General features: G+C 42.3%; 1 protein-coding gene across 2 annotated transcripts in view; it reads right to left on the reverse strand.

Annotated features, from left to right (window-relative positions):
• The window catches only part of LOC123518525, a 2,521-nt gene extending 659 nt beyond the window's left edge, over positions 1-1,862 (reverse strand). Inside the window, exons 1-3 of one of the 2 annotated variants that reach the window (XM_045279326.1) lie at positions 1,708-1,862; positions 1,481-1,620; positions 49-228 (exon numbers count right to left, since the gene is read on the reverse strand). In XM_045279326.1, coding sequence (XP_045135261.1) covers positions 49-228; positions 1,481-1,606 — 306 coding nt within the window. In that variant the 5' untranslated portion in view covers positions 1,607-1,620; positions 1,708-1,862. Of the gene's footprint in view, positions 1-30; positions 229-1,480; positions 1,637-1,707 lie in introns of those variants that run through there. The other variant, XM_045279325.1, reaches the window with a different exon arrangement.
• Positions 1,863-2,500: the final 638 nt, after the last annotated feature.

A 2,500-nucleotide genomic window follows, 5' to 3' on the forward strand; every position in this document is an offset into this window, starting at 1 on the left:
GTGGGCATTGTCCCCTTGTTATATCATTACCGTGTTCATGTCCCCCACCTTCGCGTACACGTCCTGAACCTCGGCGTCCTCGATGAAACTAACGATGCTTCTGCGCCGCCTCCTGCCGTAGTTTCCGCCGCACCAGCCACAGTTGCCGCCACAGCCGCCACAGCCACAGGTAGAACATCCATGACGACGATGGTGGTGGTGGTGGTGGTGTTTGCCTACCGCTACACCCTGAGAATATCATCATCATTATCATAAAACAATAATCATAATTTAATCATCATCATAAGATAGTAGTGATAATAGTAGAAGCAACTAGCGATGGAGGTGATGGTAGTGGTTCTATTTTTTCCAGGAAAATTTTAAAGGAAGAAAGGACAAGCAGAAGGGAAATAAAACGCTACACTCTGGCGAACTGAAATATTATTTGGTAAACATTTTGTCATATGTGGAGTCAAGAATTGTTCAGGCCGAAGAAATGGAGGGAGAGATAGACAGACAGACAGACAGACAGACAGACACAGACAGACGGACGGACGGACAGATACAAATGAACAGGCATCCAGACACCCAAACAGTCACTGACTGACTGTGTGGCTGACTGACTGATTGACTGACTGTCCGAGTGATTTATCATCTCCGCAACAAAAGGATCGTATAACGCTATTTTTTTTATTCCTCTAAGCAATCTAATGAAACAAGCGAAAAAGAAATTATATAAAGGAAACAGGTTAGGAAGTTCAGATTTTTAAGGCCAGAAAGAAATGTATCCGTATATTATAAATAAACTCGTCTGACTCTCGCCGGGAATCAAGCTTTCCACTGCTAATGACTCGTTAATCTCATAGGCGGTTTTCCTCGGTCAAAATAGAACTTACGACACTAAAGAGTCTGAACTGCTCGATCAATGATCTTACTGTTCGAAGCGTTTTGAAATTACTCAAAATCTCCACCAATTCATCTAATCAGCTTATCACGAGTCTATCAGAAGTGCTAAGCTCCACCCAATGAAAAAGACTGAAGACATTTTTCCTAACGCCTAGGGGAACAAATTGATGAAGAACATTAACGTGAATTGTAGCTCTTTATATATTTTCTTTCCATATTGTAAAGTGGGGCAAGAAGACAGTATGGGAATCTATTAACGTTAGAGGTGTGAGTTTACCAGTATAAAGGTATGGGTGAGAATTCCAGTTTTAATACCATTTTGTTATACGCACAGAGAATCGAGAAGTCGGTAGAGACATGCTGATAAGTAGCTCTGACTTCATCCCTACTGTTTTATGTCCATTTGTTAATGCTGCACACCAATGAAGTTTTCTAGAGGATCGTGATCATTAATACCTACGTATTTACAGCACCATTTTGTATTATACTAGTATAGCAGAATGAATAGAGACTGAAAGCATATTGATCAGAAAAATCGTACAAAAATTTTTAAATTTAAGAATAGATGTGTAAATGAAAAGAACATCATACGTACCCCAGCGAAGGCAAGACCACCCACGGCCGCGGCAGCAACCAACCCGCAGCACGGGGAAGCGTCCACCAAGGAGTCCCCGACCAGGAGACACGCCCACGCCCCCGCCAGCAAAGCACTCACTCGCATAGTGTCCTGTGAAGCTGTGGATTACATTTTCTTTAATTAATCTAGACTAATTACTTTTCTAGGCTCACAAAACTCTGAAAAATTTCTGACAAAATCCTCACCTGAGTGGAAAGGCAACGAAGGCAGCGGACAAGGTGGAGAGTGCAGTGTGGAGGTGGTGCTGCAGCCATCCACCTTATATACAGATAGGACAAAACCTCGAGCCAAGGACAGCGGTAGTCCAATATTTGCCCGAAGAAACAACCTGTGTTCCTGTGACCTCAATGTAGGAGAGAAATTCCCGGTATCGACAGACAGAGAGAGAGAGAGAGAGAGAGAGAGACGTGTCGACCTCTGGAGTTCTCGGGAAGACTTACGAAGGATTTTTAGACAGAAGGAATCTTTAGCGACCCAGGGACTGCATGTACAAGCATCCCAGGGTCTTATCTTTCACTTTCTTGACAGTTTTCTTGTAGCTTACTATGATTTTCAAGGGTGTTGTCATGATTATAGGTTCTGGCATCTTATCTTTCATATTCTTAACAGTTTTCATTTCACGATTCTAGTGGCTAAGAATTCTGTATCTGGGAACACATGCGTTAAGATGCTCTCGACTACCTTTCTGTTTTTCTTTTTGTAAGGCACAGGAGTTATGAAGCCTGTTTTCAAGATTCGAGTGGCTGAGAATTCTGCGTCTGGAAAAAACATTCTTTAGAATCTTTACCGCAGCTTCATAACCTTTATAACGCATCGCAGATTGAATTATGTATAGTTGGTGATTACTGGCAAGCCGCACCTGTTGTTTGGCTTGGGCGCTATACTGAGCATACCCAGAATTGAAATGACAGTTGCGGTTAATTTATACAATTCTTTTCTCAAAATTGAGGTGTTCGTGCTGGCTAATGAGTAGCATTA

The sequence above is a fragment of the Portunus trituberculatus genome, chromosome 44 (assembly GCF_017591435.1).
Source record: "Portunus trituberculatus isolate SZX2019 chromosome 44, ASM1759143v1, whole genome shotgun sequence".
Classification (NCBI taxonomy): Eukaryota; Metazoa; Arthropoda; class Malacostraca; order Decapoda; family Portunidae; genus Portunus; species Portunus trituberculatus.